This window comes from Anomaloglossus baeobatrachus, chromosome 2, assembly GCF_048569485.1.
Source record: "Anomaloglossus baeobatrachus isolate aAnoBae1 chromosome 2, aAnoBae1.hap1, whole genome shotgun sequence".
NCBI lineage: Eukaryota > Metazoa > Chordata > Amphibia > Anura > Aromobatidae > Anomaloglossus > Anomaloglossus baeobatrachus.
In genome coordinates this window covers 490,594,629-490,615,623 of record NC_134354.1, presented here as the reverse complement: position 1 = coordinate 490,615,623, position 20,995 = coordinate 490,594,629, and the positions used below count along the sequence as shown (strand labels likewise).

Here is a 20,995-nt window from a genome sequence, read left to right as displayed (position 1 = left end):
TCGCCAGCAAATGCCCGCTTACATATGCTGTTCTTTTTTATAGGCACATTGTACTGGAAAATAGAGATAAATAAATGTTATACAGGTGTTGCCACAGAGAATTAATGTATGTGAACTTGTAATACAGATGCTGGTCATTCCCCCATGGAGGCAATGAAAAGGTGACCGCTGTGCTGCGCGAATTGACTTCAGATGAGGATATAGCTGATGTCGGGAAATCTTCCCCAATGCAGAACTGGATCCGGGAATGTTAGGATGTCAATTCCTCGTGTGAGTATGTTGTTTTATGTGTGGATATTCCCCATACAATTGCATTAGATGCGCAAATCCACCGGTAAAAAAAGACATACGCATTTCAGATTGAGAAGCACATTAAAAAAATGCATGTAATTAACACGACTGTTTCATTACAGTTTTATCAAAGCCAAATAATAGGACGTATCAAAAACAAAATAGCTTTAATTTTAAATATAACTTTCCAAAAAGAGATAAAAACTTATGTAAAAAAAAAACCTCAAAAACTCAATGAAAAAAACGTAAGCAACCTGGTTTAGTTAACAAGCGCAGAAAATCTGCAACATAAAAACTCACCAAATTCAGTGGAACCTTGGATTAAGAGTAACTTGGTTTGAGAGCGTTTTGCAAGACAAGCAAAGCTTTTTACAAATTTGTAACTTGGTTTAAGAGCAATAATTTGCAATAAGAGCAGATGTTCACCGTGCACACTTCCGCTTGCATCCTTTCACCACACTCTGATCCGCTCTGGAGGTAACTTTCTGTACATATGCACTGTATATAGCTTGCCATGCCATTGTACAGTACAGTATATACTATACAGCGTGTTTATCAATTAGCATTTGTGGATACAGTAGTGTACTTTCTTTCTGCTAACCAGTACAGCACTTTGCTTATACTGCACCTCCAGCACACCAACAATTTTATTGTAAGGTAAGTTGCAGTTTAATTGGTTTTCTATGCTTTAACCGTACTGTACAGTATTTTGTATTAGTGTACTGTAATAATTTTATATGAATACAGGACATTATGTATTAGGCCATGTGCGCACGTTGCATACTGTCCCTGCAGAAATTTCTGCAGCGATTTGAACAGCACACGTGCGCTTCAAATCGCTTCAGAAATAGTCCGTAATGAAAAAAAAAAAGCTGATTTCATGCGCTCTGAATGCAGCCCCTACCATAGACAGAGTGGGGGCTGCAGGCAGAGAGCACGAAAGAAGTGACATGTCACTTCTTAGAACACGCGCTTCAGGCAGCAGCCGAAGCGCTGGGCTCTAATACGCCACGTGCGCACGGCTCCTGCATAATCTTCATAGATTATGCAGGGGACGCAGGACGCATGCAGTTACGCAACGTGCGCACATAGCCTAACTGTAATAAGTTTGTATAAATGCAGTAAATATTTTCGGGTTTTGGAACGAATTGTCTGTGTTTCAATAATTTCCTATGGGAAAATTCGCTTTGATATAAAAGTAACTTGGTTTAAGAGCTCACTCCCAGAACCAATTATGCTGGTAATCCAAGGTTCCACTGTACTCATTATGGGAACTTACCCTTACTATTCTGAGTGCTGACAATTTTTTTTTAAACTTCCCGTGAAAGAGATGGAAGTAAAAATAATGTAGTCTTTTTTTTGTCTTCCGTGTGGTTTCTAAAGCACAGACTAAGCCTCACAAAGTAAAACAGGAAGGCGAAGATCCTGGATACTATTTTTTTTTGTGTGTAGACATTGCACGATATGTATACACACCAAATAGAAACACTTTTTTTTTTATTGTCCACTATACAAAACAAGGTTCTTATAATTAATCTTCTGACAAAAAGAACAGGAACTCAAACTTTCATTTCCTGGGAGTCCAAATAATGTTCTCTAAAGCTGAATCAATATTTTAAAGAAAAAGTGCTACTACCGTGTGTCATCTATTGTATTTAACTGCTACGTTAAGCTTCATCCACTGTATTCTATTGTATGTTGTACAGGTCCATACAATGTGGGGTTACCTGCTCGGCTTCACAGTTTGCCTTCTGACGTTGACATGTCTGCCCTTTGGTAATGCTGGTAAGTGAAAATATTACACAATATAAGGTTGACATGGATTTTGCCTTCTAACATGCTGAGGTAGAGTGGCTGAGTTCATAGGGGTTAGCAAATATGACTGTCAGATGTAACAACTCATCATGATATATCCTTCTTTTTTTTCTTTTCTCATTACCATTATCTCAACTTAGTAGCTCCAAAATGGCGAGAAGAAAATATAAATCTGCCACACAGATGCAAGCATAGACTTTCCAAATAAATGTTTTCCTTTATAAAAAACTGAGTCATATGAAAATGTTGTACTTTTGAGAAATAATTCATCCATCTATTATAAAAGTCAGATGTTAACAGAGAAAGTAGCAGTCATCTTCTCTAAAAATTCATCTCTCACCCCCAAAAGCTTGCCTAAAATCAAGAAGTGGTGATTTTTTAATTTTTTTTTCTTTTCCTCCCCTTCTTCCAAGAGAATAACTTTTTTTATTTTTCCTTCCACATAGCCATATGAGGTCTTGTTTTTTTTTTCAAGGGACGAGTTGTACTTATGAATGTCACCATTTATTCTACTACAAATTGTACTGGAAACCGGTAAAAACATTCCAAGTGTGTTGACATTGCAAGAAAAAGTGCAATTCCACAATTGTGTTTTTTTTTTTTTTTTATTTACAATGTTCACTATATGGTTAAACTAACATGGCAATATGATTCTCTTGGTCAGTATGATTATGCAGATACCAAAGAAGCATAGTTGTGGGGTTTTTTTTTATTTAACCCTTTCATGGCTGAGGACATACCAATACGTCCTAAATCATGAAGAGGTGATCACCGCCGGCTGCTACGGTGAGCCGGCAGTGATCCCTGCACATGTCTGCTGATTTGAATATCAGACATGTGCGGCTATCACCCTCATGTGGATCTACGATCCACCCGCGCCTGTTAACCCCTTATATCGAGCTGTCAAAATGACCACAGCATGGAAATTGCCTTTCCTTGCCGACATCGGCGGCCCCATGGAGGCCCCTGAGGAGCCAAGGGTTGCCATGGTAGCGACGGGTCATGTGATGACTCCTGTTGCTATCATGACATAGTTCCTGTTACAGCCGACAGAGCAGCGGCTCTAACAGGAACGCAGCATTTTTGCTGATCAGAGCTGGGAAGCTCTGATCAACAGAAATTAATGAACGATCAGACTGCTGATCCTTATAGTCCCCTAGGGGGACTAGTAAAATAAAAAAAAGTGAAAAAAGTTTAAAAAAAATAAAAAAAATCTAAAAGTTCAAATCACCCCCGATTCGCCCCATTGAAAATGAAAGGGTTAAAAAAAACCCAAAAAACACATTTTGTATCGCCGCATTCAGAAATGCCTGATCTATCAAAATATAAGATCAAATAATCTGATCGGCAAATGGCGTAGCGGCAAAAAAATTCCATGCGGCATAATTACGTTTTTTGGATGTCACAAATTTTGTGCAGAATGCAATAACAGGCGATCAAAATATAGCATCTGCGCAAAAATAGTACAATTAAAAAACGTCAGCTCGAGATGCAAAAAATAATCTATAACTGAGGAAAATCGCGCAAAAAGTGAGCCACTTTTCTTGGACAAACCTCAGAAATTTTTTTAAATCCCTAGATAAAAGTAAACCTATTCATGTTTGGTATCTACGAACTCGCACCGACCTGAGGCATCACAATAATACATCAGTGTTACCATATAGTGAAAACGGTGAATAAAATATCCCAAAACAATAGTGCAATCGCACTTTTTTTGCAATTTTTTCGCATTTGGAATTTTTTTGCCATTTTCTAGTACACTGTATGGTACAACTCATAGTTTTGTTTAAAAGTACAACTCGCCCTGCAAAACACAAGACTTGATATGGCAAGATTGACGGAAAAATAAAAAAATACGTCTCTCGGAAGAAGGGGATCAAAAACAAAATCGAAAAACGGAAAATCGCCCAGGGGTGAAGTGGTTAAAGAGGTTTTTCCAGAAATAAAGTTCATTTTAAAGTTCATTTTCATCAATAGATCTTGGAATAATAATAATTTCCACAATTGGATGTGTTTAAAACTAATGTTTCTTTGCTGAGATAATCTGAGATAAGGGAGGAAGTAAAAACATATACAGATATTACAGCACGGGATCGCAGCTGATTCTTTTTGTGAGATAAAGCACTTCCCTGCCTGTTTTTTAAAAATGTTTTACTTCAACGAGAATCATTTGCGATCCCATGCTGGGATATATGTATACTTTTTTACTTCCTCACCGGTCCAAGAAATGTAGTATGATCAGACCATGTTTTTTGTACGGTCAGACACGACCATTACACCGTACACAGAAGGGCCACATATGAGATTATTTCAGCACAGGGACATTTCTTAAACATATCCAATTGTGGAACTTTTTAGTATTCCAAAATCTATTGATTAAATGAACTTTGTTCATGGGAAAACCCTTGAAAATGTTCTGAGAAATGTGTAAGAGAAAAGAAAAAAAGAAAAATTTTTGGTTTTGTTGCCATTTTTCGAGACTCATAACGTTTTTATTTTTCAGGATATGGGGCTGTGTGAGTGCTTATTTTTTTGTTCCCAGTGCTGACGTTTTTACTGATTTCATTTTGGGGTAGATATAAGGTTTTGATAAAATTTTATTGCAATGTTGAGGCCAACAAAACCTGTTTTTTGTTTTTTTTTTCTCATTACGGTGTATACCGACTGGATTAATTTACTTAATATTTTGAAAAGTCATACTTTTATGAATGCAGTGATACGAAATGTTTATTTTTTTTAATGTTATTTTTAGTGAGGCAAAATAGGGTGATTTCAACTTGTTTTTTTTATATTTTTAGAAATATTTCTTTTTCCACTTAACCCCTTAACGACCTTTGACGTACTGGGTACGTCACGGTGACATGGTGCTAAATGACCCATGACGTACCCAGTACGTCATGGCGAAATCGCGGTCCCGGAGCCCCGGGGAGTCAAATTTCTTTGATTAAATGGTAGATTCGGGAAGGAGGGGACCTCTGCCTGACCTCAGGAGGGGTGGTGCCTCCTCCCCAAACCTACAGAGGCTGTGATTGGCTGACAAACGCCGCTCAGCCAATTACAGTCACTGTAATGTTCCAGCCATTGAAAATGGCTGGAACATTTAAATCCAGCCCTGATCAGTGCTGCTGTAGCACTGGCCATTGGCTGGAGCTGGGTGATCGGTGCTTCACCCGCCCCCAGCTCTGATTGGAGAGACCGTTCTTGTGACCGCTCTCTCCAATCAATGTGGATCTGCGGCCTGTGACCGTCCCTGGAAGCCGAGGAGAGCGGTCTCTGCGGGTGCCCATCGGTAAGTTGCCGCCCACCCCTGTCCCCGATCGCCCTGCCAGCCCCGCCGCTGTCCCCGATCGCCCGCCCCTGTCCCCGATCGCCTTGCCAGCCCCGCCGCTATCTCCGATTGCCCCGCTCGCCACCGCCGCTGTCTCCGATCGCCCCACCCGCCACCGCCGCTGTCTCCGATACCCCCGCCCGCCACCGCCAGCCCCGCCGCGGCTCTGATCGCCACCGCCAGCCCCGCCGCTGTCCACGATTGCCCCGCCGTTGCTCCCGATCCACCGCTGTCCCCGCCGCCACGCTCGGCACTGTCCCCGCCGCTGCTACCGATCCACCGCTGTCCCTGCCGCCACTGTCCCTGCCGCCACTGTCCCCGCCGCCACGCTCGACACTGTCCCTGCTGCTGCTCCGGATCCACCGCTGTCCCCGCCGCCACGCTCGCCACTGTCCCCGCCGCTGCTCCGGATCCACCGCTGTCCCCGCCGCCACGCTCGCCACTGTCCCGCCGCTGCTCCGGATCCACCGCTGTCCCCGCCGCCACGCTCGCCACTGTCCCCACCGCTGCTCCGGATCCACCGCTGTCCCCCCCGCCACGCTCGCCACTGTCCCCGCCGCTGCTCCGGATCCACCGCTGTCCCCACCGCCACGCTCGCCACTGTCCCCGCCGCTGCTCCGGATCCACCTCTGTCCCCGCTGCCACGCTTGCCACTGTCCCCGCCGCCGCTCCCGATCCACCGCTGTCCCCGCCGCCATGCTCGCCACTGTCCCCGCCGCTGCTCCCGATCCACCGCTGTCCCCGCCGCCACGCTCGCCACTGTCCCCGCCGCTGCTCCCGATCCACCGCTGTCCCCGCCGCCACTGTCCCCGCCGTCGCTCCCGATCCACCGCTGTCCCCGCCGCTGTCCCCGCCGCCGTCGCACCCACCTTTTTCAGCCGCTGCTGCCCCCGAATCAGCCCCCACTGTTCCCGATCGGCGGCCGCCACCTCCTTCATCAGCTGCCCCTTCTCCATCGCCACTACACCTCCTATCCCATCATGTGCTGCAAGCCACCCTCCCCCCACATGTGGGGGGAGGGTGGCTTGCAGCACATGTGGGGGGCGGGTGGCTTGCAGCACATGTGGGGGGAGGGTGGCTTGCAGTACATGTGGGGGGAGGGTGGCTTGCAGCACATGTGGGGGGAGGGTGGCTTGCAGTACATGTGCTGCAAGCCACCCTCCCCCCACATGTACTGCTGCAAGCCACCCTCCCCCCACATGTGCTGCAAGCCACCCTCCCCCTGGGGCCCCCCCTCTTCCATGTGCCAACTCTCTCTCCCATCAGACTCTGCCCCCCTCCCCGTTCTGCTGCCTGCTCTCTCCCATCCTCTTCATCTACTGCCCCCTCTCACCCTCCTCAATCTGTTGCCTCCTTCATCTGCTGCCTCTTCTGTCTGCTGTGATCCTGCTGCCTAGATCCATCCTGTAAGGTAGGTATCCCCATCTCACCTCCCTCCCCCCCCCATCCTCTGCCGCTCCTCCATCCGCTGCGCCATTTCCTATCATCCATCCGCTGCGCCCTTTCCCATCCTCTGCCGCTCCTCCACCCGCTGCGCCCTTTCCCATTTTCCATCCGCTGCGCCCTTTCTCATCTCCCGCGCCGCCCTCTCGCATCGCATTATCCAGCGCAGTTGCTCGCTTCCAGACTGCAGTGGATGATGCGATGCGAGACTCGTGCATTGCTCTCACGTTTGGCACTGGTCTTAGTGGCAGGCGCTCATTTTTTTTTTTTTACTGATGTCTGTATTTTTTATTTTGCCAAACTAATTTTTTTGTATGGGGGGGGGGGGTCTAGTTTCCAAAATGGGATCACATGTGGGGGAGCTCCATTGTTTAGGCACCTCAGGGGGTCTCCAAATGAAACATGGCGTCTGCCAATAATTCCAATCAATTTTACTGTGAAATGGCGCTCCTTCTTTTCTGAGCCCCGCCGTACGCCCAAACAATTGATTTCCACCACATATGAGGTACCTGTGTACTCAGGAGAAATTGCACAATACATTTTATGGTGCATTTTTTCCTGATACCCTTGTGGAAAAAAAAGCTACCTGTTTGAAAAAACAATTTTGTGGTAAAAAAAAGAATAAAATATTTTCACGGCTGAACATTACAAACGTTTGTGAAGCCTCCAGGGGTTCAAAGTGCTCACTAAACAGCTAGATAAATTCCATGAGGGGTCTAGTTTCCAAAATGGGGTCAATTGTGGGGGAGCTCCATTGTTTAGGCACTTCAGGGGGGTCTCAAAACGCAACATGGCGTCCACTAATAATTCCAACCAATTTTGCTGTGAAATGGCGCTCCTTGCCTTCCGAGTCCTGCCGTGTGCCCAAACATTTGATTTCCACCACATATGGGGTATCTGCGTACTCAGGAGAAAATGCACAATACATTTTTTTCCTGATACCCTTGTGATAAAAAAAGCTACCTGGTTGAAGCAACAGTTTTGTGGTAAAAAAAAAATGTTTCTTTTCACGGCTCAACGTTATAAACTTCTGTGAAGCCCCCAGGGGTTCAAAGTGCACATCAAACATCTAGAAAAAAATATTTGAGGGCTCTAGTTTCCAAAATGGGGTCACTTATGGGGGAGCTCCATTGTTTAGGCACCTCAGGGAGTCTTCAAACCCGACATGGCATCCGCTAATGAGTGCAGCTAATTTTGCACTCAAAAATTCAAATGGCGCTCCTTGCCTTCCGAGTCCTGCCGTGTGCCTAAACATTTGATTTCCACCAGATATGGGGTATCTGCGTACTCAGGAGAAAATGCACAATAGATTTTATGATGCATTTTTCCTGATACCCTTGTGAAAATACTAATTTTTATGGCTAAAGTAACATTTTTGTGTTAAAGTAACATTTTCATTTTTTCGTCTACATTGCTTTGGTTGCTGTGAAGCTCCTAAAGGGTTAATAAACTTCTTGGATGTGGTTTTGAGCAGAGTGAGGGGTACAGATTTTAGAATGGGGTCACTTTTGGGTATTTTCTGTCGCCTAGGTTTCTCAAATCACTCCAAATGTGATGTGGTACCTAAAAAATTTTTTTTTGTAAATTTTGTTGGAAAAATGAGAAATTGCTGATGAACTTTGAACCCTTCTAACTTCCTAACGGAATTTTTTTTTTTTTTTTCAAAAATTGCGCTGGTGTAAAGCAGACAAGTGGGAAATGTTATTTAGTAACTATTTTGTGTGACATATCTTTTAGATTTATGGGCATAAAATTTCAAATTTTGAAAATTGCAAAATGTTCGCCAAATTTCCGAAATTTTCACAAATAAACGCAAAACATATCGGCCTAAATTTACCACTGACATGAAGTACAATATGTCACGAAAAAACAATCTCAGAATCGCCAGGATCCATTGAAGTGTTCCAGAGTTATAACCTGTCAAAGTGACACTGGTCAAAATTGCAAAAAATGGCCGGGTCTTTAAGGTGAAAACAGGCTGGGGGCTGAAGGGGTTAAAGGGAGCCTGTCACTAGATTTGGGCCCTATAAGCTGCAGACACCACCAGTGGGCTCTAATATACGGCATTCTAACATGCTGTATATAAGAGCCCAGGCCACTGTGTAGAACATAAAAAAACACTTTATAATACTCACCTAACGGTCGGTGCGGTGCAAACTGGTCAGAAGGGTGTCTCCATTCTCCGGTACCCGCGCCTCCTCTTTCAGCCATCTTGGTCCTCTTTCTTCTGAAGCCGGGGTGCATGACGCGTCCTACAGCATACACACAGGCCGGTATTGAGGTCCCGCACAGGTGCACTACAATACTTTGCTCTGCCCTACTTAGGGCAGATCAAAGTGCATCTGCGCGGGACTTCAATACCGGCGAGGGTGCATGATGTAGGACGCTTCATGCACCCCGGCTTTAGAAGAAGGAGGACCAAGATGGCCAAAAGAAGAGGCACCGGTACCGGAGAACGGCGACGCCCATCTGACTAGTTTGCACTGCACCGACCGTTACGTGAGTATTATAAAGTGTTTTTTCATGTTCTGCACAGCGGCCTGGGCTCTTCTATACAGCATGTTAGAATGCTGTATATTAGAGCCCACTGGTGGTGGCTGCAGTTTATAGGGCTCAAATCTGGTGACAGGTTCCCTTTAAGGGACTTGAAGCTTCGATTGTCTAATTGCTTGTACTGTACACAGCAGTGCACCTGCAGTGCTATGCATAACTAAAATCACAATTTTCTATGAATATCAGGTTAATACCCTTGGATGAAGCACCGTCACACCCATGGTTGTTAAAAGCACATGATGGCTGATTTAATCAGCCATCATCTGCCAGGAAAGCTGCACGCTTGGCGCCCAAGCCCTCATCAAAGGCAGAGTCCTGACATATGATGTACATCATATGTCATGAAGGGTTTAAAGGGAACCTGTGACGTCATAAATAAATAGTGTTAAAACCTGTTTAACCTCTTGACTGGAAAATTGGTGGCAGATACAATTTGAAGTCACCATTCTCTGCACCATCCCAATCAGTTACTACAGTCACCAGTCACTATACATTTAGCACAGCTATAATCACTTCCTTGCACTTTGATTGACAGCCAGAGACATACTGTTCACACACTTCAGAGCAGGCTGTCAATCAAAGTGCAGGCGCTAGATGTATAGTAACTGGTGACTGTAACTGCTGCCTGTACTGCCCCGATGACTGGAAGCAAGTGTCAGCCGGGAGAATAAACTTTATTTTCTTACTGTGGCCATACTTACATTCAGCCAGCTACACAAGGTTTAAATGTTATTTACATACAGATTAATACTGAGTTAAAGAAAACCCCAAAATTTAAGAACATTGAAATTATCGAGCCAGTCATGACTGCAAATGGAAGAAGTGACTGAGTCTGTGTTGAGGTCTGTGCACTCCTCTGCATAATTCCGGTTTCAGACTTCTGTGTTTAATTAGGTACCAGTCACACGCATGGTTATGGTCACACGTGTGACATCCGTGTTTGCATACGTGTGACACTTACCGGGTAAAACACGTCTCTGCAATGAAAAGATGTTCTATATTTACCTGTATCCAGCGATGCTGTCTTCTGCTCCTAACCCCCGCTCATTATTTTCATTGATTACTCACTGCCCGAGGATTTGGAAGCCGGAGCATTGCAAGGACAGGCTGTGTACAGCACCTCCGAGGACAGCACCACCGAGGACATCGTCGGTGACAGCAGTTTGTGCAGTGACATTCTGGGGGTCATCGAAGTTCCCAATGAACTCTCATGAACCCCTGGAAGTCACCATCGTGACACTTGCTGTAACGCAGTTGTCGCAGGGGTGTCATCAGGAGGTCATCAGAGTTCATTGGGAAATCCGATGACCTCCTGGACGTCCCTGCACATACACTGCTGGCAGGATACTCACCTGTCACTAGCGATGTCCCCAGCGATGCTGTCCTCGGCGGTGCTGTCTCCAGCGCTGTCACCGCGATGCCCCTGCTCCCCGCTGCTCACTGCAGTGAATAATCAATGAAAATAATGAGCGGGGGTCAGGAGCGGGAGGCAGCAGATCCGGAGACAGCATCGCTGGATACAGGCAAATATAGACTATCTTTTTATTTAAAAACCCGTGTTTTCTCCGGTCCGTGTCACACAAATCACATCAGAGTGCGGTTCGTGTGACACACGTGCTGCTGGAGAAAAAACGGGCACGTCTCTGTGTGAAATAGCGGGGTCACACAGTCCGTGTGAAAACATGGCCATGTGAGTACACAATAGGGTAACATGGGTACATGTGACATCCGTGTTAAAAACGGATGTCATACGTACCTAAAATATGGACGTCTGAAACCAGCCTTAGAGATAGGTGCAGGAGACACCTGTCATTAAAGACACTACCTTGTCAATAACATATACAAGGAAAGCACTAATTTATTGACTAATAGTGGTTTTTTTTAAGTATTAATGTTTTAATTATTTTAAATATATTTTTAATAGTATAAAATTTGAAGAAAGATTTAAAAAATTTCATATTTTCAAATTCACATTTGACATGAAAACCTAGTATACTGCTAGGCCACATTATGATTGCAGTAAATGTGAGCGGTATCTGCTTGCATGTGTCTGTCTCCTCTCTTCCTCTTCCTCGCTCCCCGTCTGGAAGTTTTAAAAAGAGTTGGGAGCATGAAGCTTAGAATCACAGAGTAGAGACATTTTGCTGGCGACTGAAATGTGATCTCATAAATATACAAAAAGACTGACCCGCACATCCAACAGGTGTGAACAGGTGTTATCTGAAAACACATTATAACTACAAAACAAATACAGCTGCACTCTAATATGCTAACAATGAATAAGGGAACTCTGGTTTGCATTACTGCTATAGAAATTATTTGAAAATTTGAAAAGAAAGAAATTTAGCATATGTATTGACCAATGCATGTGAGCCTGGTCACCATGGCAAGGTAATCTCTGTATATCGGACACCTAACGTGAAATGCCACTATCTGGGTTAACCTCCATGTCTGGACAGCTAGGATACAGCTATAAATGGGAATGAATTCAACAGCCTGGTTATAGGGTGGAGTGCTCAATCAGAAAGAGATGCACTATAAATATGCTAAAAGACTAACCCGCACATCCAACAGGTGTGAACAGGTACTAGCTGAAAATACGTTATAACTACAAAACATATACAGCTGCGCACTGAAATGCTAACAATGAATAAGGGAACTCTGGTATTGCATTACTACTATTTTTAAAAAAAGAGCGATATTTAGGATATGTATTGGCCAATGCATGTGAGCCCGATTACTACGGCAAGGTAATCTCTGCATACCGGGAACCTAACCTGAAATGACACTATCTGGGTTAAGAACCTCCATGTCTGAACAACTAGATTCCAGCCGAGCTCACATGCATTGTCCAATACATATGCTAAATATCTCTTTTTTCAAATACAGTGGAACCTTCTATTAAGAGTAACTTGGTTTGAGAGCGTTTTGCAAGACAAGCAAAGCTTTTTACACATTTGTAACTTGGTTTAAGAGCAATGATTTGCAATAAGAGCAAATACTCACCGTGCACACTTCCGGTTCTGTCCTTTCACCATGCTCTGACCCGCTCTGGAGGTAACGTTCTGTACATATGTACTGTATACTGTACACAGTATACAATTGTACAACACAGTATATACTATATAGCATGTCTATCGAATTGCATTTGTGGATACTGTATTGTACTTTCTCTCTGCTAACCAGTACAGCACATTGCTTATACTGTAATCTAATTGCATAGGCAGTACTCCTACCCCACATTTGGATTAATTCTGCCCTTATTTTGGGGAGAATAGGTTTGGGGTTTGTTTTTTTGTGCATTGTGCTAGTATAAAGGTTGTGATATTTATACATTTTTTTTCTCGCTATAGTGTACCTCACACACACCAACAATTCTATTGTAATTGAATGTGCAGTTTAATTTGTGTTTTTTACTGTACAGTATTTTGTATTAGTGTACTGTAATTGTATATGAATACAGTACATTATTTTGTATTACTGTAATAAGTTTGTATAAACACAGTAAATATTTGTGGGTTGTGGAACGAATTGTCTGCATTTCAATTGTTTCCTATGGGAAAATTTGCTTTGATATAAGAGTAACTTGGTTTAAGAGCACACTCCCAGAACGAATTATGCTCGTAATACAAGGTTCCACTGTATTCCTATAGCAGTAATGCAACACTAGAGTTCCCTTATTCATTGTTAACATTTCAGTGTGCAGCTGTGTATGTTTTGTTGCAATGTGATACCGAGATGTGGACAGTGTCACAGATGGTGGCTGGCAGGGCCAATTTTTGATTTTAAATGGTTACTTGAGGTGAAAATTGTAGTAGCTCTCCTCCCCTTGGTGCACCATAAACATCCAGTGAATAAACACAATTCCTCCATTGTGTTCTGGGTTTTGTTTACAGTGATATTTGTGTGGTAAAAATGGCCTGGTAAGACAGTTTGGACAGTTTCTCCAAGATAAGAGTTAAATCTACTGAAAAGCAATTTCACTTAATGGTCAGTGGAGGATTTCTGGTCTGGAAGGAGGCGCAGGAAGCGTACGTACAACTTGCATGTTAAAGAGAAGGTTAAAAATAAATGCACGCGTTCTCAGCAACATTTTTTCGAGGCATGTGAAAAAGCAGGACATTACTTAGCCTTGAATACAAATGTTCAGTCTGGGACCTAATTTTAAGGGCTCTAAGGGATGAAGAGAGCACGATAGTTAATCAATCTGACTAGATATTAAAGTTGGGTTTTTTTTCAGTGTTTTAGCAAGACCTTTACAGATCTAAAATACACTTCACTAGGGATCAGCTTCTGTCATATATGGATAAGATTGATCTCCCCAGTCTATCGGAGCCTGATCAAAAATGTGTGAATAGCCCATTTGAACTAGAAGAATTCCGGTTGGCGGTAGGTTGTATGGCCAATACCAAGTCACTGGGCTTGAATGGACTTCCTACAGAGATATACCGGGATAAGAAATTTGAGATATCCTACTGCCTCAATTGTTGCACACTTCCCAGGAGGTTGCTAAGGGGCTGATATTACCCCATGCAATGCAAGAGGCAGGGATTGTTATACCCAAACAAGTTAAGGACCCAATGTTTCCTGACTTTTACAATATATCTCAAAACTTGAGCACACCATCAAGTTTTGGTAAATATTTTATTATATCTTTTCATGGGATAATACTGAAGATATGTCTTCCTCCTCAGCATCTCTTGTTGGTGCGTAGACCTGTGTCATGGATTGGCGCTCCTTGTAGTCATATCGAGATGATTTTATCACTACCTGCATTGAACTTCATGACATTGCTAACCAATTTTCGGTTGAGATTAAAAGCTACATCATTTCTTCTCAAGTCATCTTTGCCAGAATAGTAGACTCTGTTCATTTCACTGGAGATGTCCAGATTGAGACGATCTTAGTTTGCTATTTCCAAGTAAATCGAATCCTGTTCTGTCCATTTCAGCGTTAACAATGTTGAGTTAGCCTTGGTTCATGGTTCGTACAATTCAACTTCCGAGCTTTATGATATATTTGCAACTTTGATCTTCCCTACAATATCAACACCAAGATGTCTTTGTAACTTTGATACTGGCGCTTCATGAGACTTGGTCATATTCAAGTCAATGATTAGCTCTTCCTCAATATCTTGTTGAGTGCCTTCTGATGTAGGGGTGCACCTTCCAGTACTATATCAAATTATTTTAACCCCTTCACGACCCTTGCGGATCTTTCCGTCATGGATCGTGTGAGGTTAATCCCCGCCCCCTGCCGTGGGCAGGTCGCGGCGATCCGTGCACATATCAGCTGTTTTCAACAGCTGACATGTGTGCCTTTTCCCAGTGGAATCGCATTCCACCCGTAACATTTAAACCCTTACATCTCGCTGCCAAAGTCTGGCAGCGAGATGTATATGCGCGCGGCCATTATTTTCACTTACCGCCACCCCCACCGGAAGTCACGTGCGTGATCACGTGACTTTCGGTGGTTGCCATGGTAGCACAGGGTCATTTGATGCCGCCTATAGCTATCATGAGTCACTTTCACTCGGCTCGGAGCCGAATGAATCAGGAAGTGACCATATCTGCTGTTTACAGCTGTGTAGCTGCGATCAGCAGATAGGGAAGAGCGATCGGATTGCTGATCGCTATAGCCCCCTAGGGGGACTAGTAAAATAAAAAAAAAAAGTAAAAAAAAAGTTTTAGAAAATAAAAAAAACAAAAAATCTAAAAGTTCAAATCACCCCCCTTTCATCCCATTGAAAATTAAAGGGTTAAAAAAATAAAAAATATACACATATTTGGTATCACCGCATTCAGAAATGCCCGATCTATCAAAATATAAAATCAATTAATCTGATTTGTAAATGGCGTAGCGGCAAAAAAATTCCAAACGCCAAAATTACGTTTTTTGGTTGCTGCAAGTTTTACGCAAAATGCAATAACAGGCGATCAAAACATAGCATCTGCACAAAAATAGTATCATTAAAAATGTCAGCTCAAGACACAGAAAATAAGCCTATGGGGAGATAAGGTATGCACACCAGTGACTATGGAAGGGGAATACATGGAATAGCAGAAACTGCTGTGTGAATACTGACATGAAAAATTCAATAGCTATTTGTAAGAATGAAATGTGAAAAATGGAACCTGCATTACTGCCATGAATATATGAATAAAGAGAAATTTAGCTACTGAATTGATCAATGCAGAAGAGCCCCAACACTACGCCAAAGTATTTATCTACGTTGGGGTCCCTAGCTTGTGTGTGTCCTCTCATGCAGTTAAAAAACTTACCGTGTATGGGACGCTGAGACCCAGGCTATATATGCGTATAATGTGGATTGGCAATAGGTGTGTATGGGGAGGGTTCACAAACGAAAAACTACTAACATTAAGGAATAACGTTTGGAACACCATTCTATGTCTGAACTGGGTGCAAAAAACCTAAAAAAACATCACTATGGGGAGATAAGGTATGCACACCAGTGACTATGGAAGGGGAATACATGGAATAGCAGAAACTGCTGTGTGAATACTGACATGAAAAATTCAATAGCTATTTGTAAGAATGAAATGTGAAAAATGGAACCTGCATTACTGCCATGAATATATGAATAAAGAGAAATTTAGCTACTGAATTGATCAATGCAGAAGAGCCCCAACACTACGCCAAAGTATTTCTCTACGTTGGGGTCCCTAGCTTGTGTGTGTCCTCTCATGCAGTTAAAAAACTTACCGTGTATGGGACGCTGAGACCCAGGCTATATATGCGTATAATGTGGATTGGCAATAGGTGTGTATGGGGAGGGTTCACAAACGAAAAACTACTAACATTAAGGAATAACGTTTGGAACACCATTCTATGTCTGAACTGGGTGCAAAAAACCTAAAAAAACATCACTATGGGGAGATAAGGTATGCACACCAGTGACTATGGAAGGGGAATACATGGAATAGCAGAAACTGCTGTGTGAATACTGACATGAAAAATTCAATAGCTATTTGTAAGAATGAAATGTGAAAAATGGAACCTGCATTACTGCCATGAATATATGAATAAAGAGAAATTTAGCTACTGAATTGATCAATGCAGAAGAGCCCCAACACTACGCCAAAGTATTTCTCTACGTTGGGGTCCCTAGCTTGTGTGTGTCCTCTCATGCAGTTAAAAAACTTACCGTGTATGGGACGCTGAGACCCAGGCTATATATGCGTATAATGTGGATTGGCAATAGGTGTGTATGGGGAGGGTTCACAAACGAAAAACTACTAACATTAAGGAATAACGTTCGGAACACCATTCTATGTCTGAACTGGGTGCAAAAAACCTAAAAAAACCTGAAGGTTTTTTGCACCCAGTTCAGACATAGAATGGTGTTCCAAACGTTATTCCTTAATGTTAGTAGTTTTTCGTTTGTGAACCCTCCCCATACACACCTATTGCCAATCCACATTATACGCATATATAGCCTGGGTCTCAGCGTCCCATACACGGTAAGTTTTTTAACTGCATGAGAGGACACACACAAGCTAGGGACCCCAACGTAGAGAAATACTTTGGCGTAGTGTTGGGGCTCTTCTGCATTGATCAATTCAGTAGCTAAATTTCTCTTTATTCATATATTCATGGCAGTAATGCAGGTTCCATTTTTCACATTTCATTCTTACAAATAGCTATTGAATTTTTCATGTCAGTATTCACACAGCAGTTTCTGCTATTCCATGTATTCCCCTTCCATAGTCACTGGTGTGCATACCTTATCTCCCCATAGTGATGTTTTTTTAGGTTTTTTGCACCCAGTTCAGACATAGAATGGTGTTCCAAACGTTATTCCTTAATGTTAGTAGTTTTTCGTTTGTGAACCCTCCCCATACACACCTATTGCCAATCCACATTATACGCATATATAGCCTGGGTCTCAGCGTCCCATACACGGTAAGTTTTTTAACTGCATGAGAGGACACACACAAGCTAGGGACCCCAACGTAGAGAAATACTTTGGCGTAGTGTTGGGGCTCTTCTGCATTGATCAATTCAGTAGCTAAATTTCTCTTTATTCATATATTCATGGCAGTAATGCAGGTTCCATTTTTCACATTTCATTCTTACAAATAGCTATTGAATTTTTCATGTCAGTATTCACACAGCAGTTTCTGCTATTCCATGTATTCCCCTTCCATAGTCACTGGTGTGCATACCTTATCTCCCCATAGTGATGTTTTTTTAGGTTTTTTGCACCCAGTTCAGACATAGAATGGTGTTCCAAACGTTATTCCTTAATGTTAGTAGTTTTTCGTTTGTGAACCCTCCCCATACACACCTATTGCCAATCCACATTATACGCATATATAGCCTGGGTCTCAGCGTCCCATACACGGTAAGTTTTTTAACTGCATGAGAGGACACACACAAGCTAGGGACCCCAACGTAGAGAAATACTTTGGCGTAGTGTTGGGGCTCTTCTGCATTGATCAATTCAGTAGCTAAATTTCTCTTTATTCATATATTCATGGCAGTAATGCAGGTTCCATTTTTCACATTTCATTCTTACAAATAGCTATTGAATTTTTCATGTCAGTATTCACACAGCAGTTTCTGCTATTCCATGTATTCCCCTTCCATAGTCACTGGTGTGCATACCTTATCTCCCCATAGTGATGTTTTTTTAGGTTTTTTGCACCCAGTTCAGACATAGAATGGAGTTCCAAACGTTATTCCTTAATGTTAGTAGTTTTTCGTTTGTGAACCCTCCCCATACACACCTATTGCCAATCCACATTATACGCATATATAGCCTGGGTCTCAGCGTCCCATACACGGTAAGTTTTTTAACTGCATGAGAGGACACACACAAGCTAGGGACCCCAACGTAGAGCAATACTTTGGCGTAGTGTTGGGGCTCTTCTGCATTGATCAATTCAGTAGCTAAATTTCTCTTTATTCATATATTCATGGCAGTAATGCAGGTTCCATTTTTCACATTTCATTCTTACAAATAGCTATTGAATTTTTCATGTCAGTATTCACACAGCAGTTTCTGCTATTCCATGTATTCCCCTTCCATAGTCACTGGTGTGCATACCTTATCTCCCCATAGTGATGTTTTTTAGGTTTTTTGCACCCAGTTCAGACATAGAACAGAACATAAGCCATCACTGTGCCATAGATCCCAAAAAATGAGAATGCTACGGGTTTCGTAAAATGGCGCAAAATGTACGCCACTTTTATTGGACAAGCTTGTGAATTTTTTTTAACCCCTTAGATACAAGTAAACCTATACATATTTGGTGTCTACAAACTCACATCGACCTCAGGCATCCCAATGACACATCAGTTTTACCATATAGTGAACAGGGTGAATAAAACATCCCAAAAACTTGTGCGATCACACTTTTTTTGCAGTTTTTCCCCACTTGGAATTTGTTTGCTGTTTTCCAATACATTATAAAGTAAAACTTATGGTTTCATTTAAAACTACAACTCGTCCCGCAAAAACCAAGCCCTCATATGGCAAGATTGACAGAAAATTAAAAAAGTTACGGCTCTCGGAATAAGGGGTGCAAAAAACAAAAACGCAAAAACGGAGAACGCCCGGGAGCTGGAGCGGTTAATTGAACTCTCCGTCAAGTTTTCTTGGCATAATAAGGAAGTAGATTGCCAGGCCTTTCTTCAGTGCGTTAATGTGGGTCCTGTGAAGAAGCCACACTAAAACACATATATAAATATATGCTTCTGCTGTGGTTCCTAAAGAAAACTCTTTCCCATACTGTACTACTGAATAAAAAATGCCCCACCATGTGTAGCAGAATAAAAAATCCCCTCAGTTATGCTCCTCAGTAAAAATATGCTTCACACTATACCCCTAAATAAAAATCCATACAGTGTGCCCCTGAATAACAGTGCCCCTGAATAAAGGATGCATCACCCTGTGCCTTATAATATAAAACTTGCTGCTCATTCTCTGGACAACAGGTTTTTTATTTTTATTTTACTTTTTTGTTTTTTTTATCTAAAGTGTGCCCAAACCACCCCCCTCCCCATTAAGGAATACTCGCCTAACATCGGAATGTAGTTACTCATTTGTTGTGTTATTGCTCCACCTACGTCAAAGAAAAGTTGCAAGTGAACACTTTTTTACAAGCTTTAGGGCCACTACTACATTCAATTATATCCGCTTGTTTAGAACAGGGTGGCTGAAAATCTTTGTCAAAATTGTGCCCATTTACCAATACAGGATTCATAATTATTGGAACACCGCTTTGTTATATCAGTGTAGTATGCGCCTTATGCTACATTTTATTGTCCATTTTAAATTTATATCCTATTATATTTTATAACCTTCACCTTCTCATTTTCTGAAAATGGAGGGCACACATAGAAGCTGAACTTATTCTTCTTGTAATTATGGTAATGTAATACGTCTGTAAATCAGGTACCTTTTTGTATTGGCAAATTTTACAGTTTAGGTAAAAATTGTTAAAAAACACTAAACCCAGAGTTTTCATGTATTTTTAATGCTAACTGTCTGTTGTATTTACTTTGTAGAGTCCTGTATTGATTATGGAGTGGAGTTTGACATTGAATATGCAAGTGTCGGTGAGCCTTTGTATGCTGCCTGCCCACTTTACTACTTATTTGAAGATAATAATTTCAATGTAACCTGGATAAAAAATGACACTCAGACAGAAATCACGTCAAATACACAAGCAAGAGTTCACCAAGATCAAAATTATTTAAAATTTATTCCTGTGGATCTACAGGATAGTGGCTTCTACCAATGTGTATTCAGGTGAGACAATGTTCACAGGTGATAAAGAATGAACGCTTGCCGATCCAAAGGGTGAGACAGTGGAGGTAGAGGCGTAACTATAATAGGTGCAAGGTTTGCAATCATACATGCATCTTGAAGCCTCGGGTTCAACAAGTCCAACAAGTCCCTTTGGAATATATAAAAAGATATTATTACTATTAATAATATATTTAGTAATATATATTACTATACAATACTATTAAAGATTTGCAATAATTAGGGGTCCTATTGGATCCTTTGCATTGGGGCAAATGAGTTTCATGTTTCACCACTGAATGCAAGAAATTTACACTCTGATATATGCAGAAATCGCAATTACATGTTACATGCAAAGTGCTGAAAATAAAAAGTTTAGGTGCTCCAGAAACTCGGATTAGGGGAAACTATGCAGATGGGTAAGGAATTGACTAAAAGATAAGAAACAAAGAATTGTTGTCAATGGTACATTCTCTAATTGGGCTACAGTTAACAGTGGGGTACCAGGATATGTGCTAGAATCGATTCTTTTTAATCTCTTTATTAATGATCTTGTGGATGGGATTGAGAGTAAAATGACAGTATTTGCTAATAACACCAAACTATGTAGGATATTAAAAACTGCCCTTGATAGTACAATATTTCAAAACGATCTGGATAAACTGAGTGGGTGAATACTTGGGAAATTAGATTAAATGTTGATAAATGTAAAGTAATGCACCTAGGACGGAGTAATTGCTGCATATACATTAAGTGGAAATAAACTCGGGACTACAGAACAGGAGAAAGAC

General features: G+C 42.1%; 1 protein-coding gene across 1 annotated transcript in view; it reads left to right on the top strand.

Annotated features, from left to right (window-relative positions):
- Window positions 1–20,995, top strand: part of LOC142291721 (interleukin-1 receptor type 1-like) — a 92,676-nt gene that overhangs the window by 31,215 nt on the left and 40,466 nt on the right. The window contains exons 2-4 of the mRNA XM_075336462.1: window positions 128–270; window positions 1,998–2,076; window positions 19,964–20,207. Of these exons, the coding sequence (XP_075192577.1) occupies window positions 208–270; window positions 1,998–2,076; window positions 19,964–20,207 (386 nt within the window). The 5' untranslated portion in view covers window positions 128–207. The remainder of the gene's footprint in view (window positions 1–127; window positions 271–1,997; window positions 2,077–19,963; window positions 20,208–20,995) is intronic.